At 27.4% G+C, this 2,258-nt stretch overlaps 1 protein-coding gene across 1 annotated transcript in view; it reads left to right on the forward strand.

The window, feature by feature from the left end:
• LOC116020759 (agamous-like MADS-box protein AGL9 homolog) overlaps positions 1 to 2,258 on the forward strand; it is a 7,353-nt gene that overhangs the window by 1,344 nt on the left and 3,751 nt on the right. Inside the window, exon 2 of the mRNA XM_031261278.1 lies at positions 1,018 to 1,096. Coding sequence (XP_031117138.1) covers positions 1,018 to 1,096 — 79 coding nt within the window. The remainder of the gene's footprint in view (positions 1 to 1,017; positions 1,097 to 2,258) is intronic.

Consider the following 2,258-nt stretch of genomic DNA (forward strand, 5'->3'; position numbering starts at 1 on the left):
TTTTTTTTTTTTTTTTAAAAATGTTTTTTTTTTTTTTTTTTTTTTTTTTTTTTTTTTTTTTTTTTTTTTTTTTTTTTTTTTTTTTTTTTTTTTTCTTTAATCTATACTTTTTCCAATGTTCTCAAGTAAAAGAGGCATTTCTCCTACTGTTCTGTGATAAAGCTTTGATCTTGAAGCTGATCTTTGGTAAAGCTTTCTTTTTTCTTCATCTTTTTCAATGTTTATTCACTAATTTCTTCAATAAATTTAGTATTCTGTTGTTTTGATGGCTCACTGTTGGGTAAATTGATTTAGGTTTGGGGTGGGATCAGGACCCCATCCACTGTTAGCTAGGGTTTAGATTTCAACTCTCTTTCCTTTTCTGAACCCTAATTTTCTGAATTTTTTTTTTTATGAAACTGTGTCTTCAAGATAAAAAAAATATTGTTCACTTTTTAGTTAATCCACCACTCAAAATCTTTAAAAAAAAAATCCCCTTTCTTAACTCCATTTGAGATGACAAATTTTTTCCCAGACTGCTGTAAATAAATGCATTTTATGCACTCAGTTATGAATTTGTATAGAATTAGGGATTTGGAGGCTGGTTTGAAGTATGCAGTAATCTGTATCTCATTCTAGGTTTTTTTTTTTTTTTTTTTTTTTTTTTTTTTTGGGTACAAATAATTAGTATATATATCCATGGTACTTTCAAGAAAATAGAATCTCTCTCTTTCTTGTTTTTTTTCCCCAGATCAATTTAATGGATTATAGATCCAACTGATTGATGTAGTCTAATCTGATGGTTTCATCATTTTAGTTTTTCAAATCACAGGCAGCATAATATCCAGTTATTGGATGAGTCTTCAGGTTCCTCCAGGGAATCACTGTTTTCAATATGATTTTAGATACATGTATGTATGTATGTATTAGATTTAGAAAGAATTAACGTTGGATCAGTTGTTGTTTTTTTTTTCTTGTTTTTTGTTTTTGTTTTTTTTTGAAACATACAAATATATTAATTTTCTCATATATCTCCAGCATGCTCAAGACATTAGAGAGGTACCAGAAGTGCAACTATGGAGCACCAGAGACAAATATATCCACCAGGGAGGCTTTGGTATGCATTTCCAACTATTTCTACAATTCCCTTTAATAATTTATTTTAATGGGTAATAAGAGAAGTGTTTTACTTATAAGATTATTGTTTATATGTTTATTAATTTTCACTTGAAAAATTAACACTTAAAATTATTGAAAGCATTTGAGGAAAAAATGTGCAAGTTTATTATAAAAATTTAGTGGGCACGGTATGTATATATAATTGTGTAATTAATAAGGGTTTAATAATATTAATTTAAGCAACATGGGCATGGTATGTATATATAATTGTGTAATTAATAAGGATTTAATAATATTAATTTAAGCAACATGTAAACATTTATATATTGTACTATACTGTGTATCCAACTAACTAATTAAAAGTAATTATCATGGGAAACTATACTAATATGATTAACAAAGTAGATTAATTGTTCAAAACATTTGTAGTTAAATAAACAACTAATGTTTGTGTGCAAAAGAGGATTTTAAACAACCAAATAAGCTTTCTATGTCTTTGTGTCCAGTCATAGTTGATACATAATCCTAGATTTTAAGTTGTATACTGTGATTGATGTTGTCATTTTTTAAACAAACTCGTAGTTTGATAATGATGGATTAATAAATCTTAGTACATATGCACAATTTGTTTCTTACGGTCCAACGTAAAGTTCACATATTGATAAATATATATATAAAAAAGCACATAAATAGGTAGAGACAATAGTATATATGCTAACGCAGTTGAATCCATGGGACACTAGCCCATAAAGAATTTTAATCAACAATGCTTTTTAATTACCTAACACACAAAAACTTATACAACAAGCAAATACAAAATTTGAACTCTTAGCTTATCACTATTCTTTCAGTAAAGCCTTGAAAATTGAGAATACGACTACCTTATGTTACAAGATCCCTCTTGTCTTCTTATGCAACTCCCTCTCACAAAGACTAATAACTAATTTTCTCAATGTTAGATTGTACTCTTTGTTGCCGTGCCTAGAAAAGTCTTTAATTGAGCTTAATATATACCTTATCAAGATGATAGTTTTGTGTCCCTTATGCTTCTCAAAATACCTATGAGGATGTATGAAACCCCAATTATCTATTTCCTTGTATGCTTGACTACTAAAAACCTCCCAATAATAATAATAAAAAAAAAAAAAAAAAAAAAAAAA

This window comes from Ipomoea triloba, chromosome 5, assembly GCF_003576645.1.
Source record: "Ipomoea triloba cultivar NCNSP0323 chromosome 5, ASM357664v1".
Classification (NCBI taxonomy): Eukaryota; Viridiplantae; Streptophyta; class Magnoliopsida; order Solanales; family Convolvulaceae; genus Ipomoea; species Ipomoea triloba.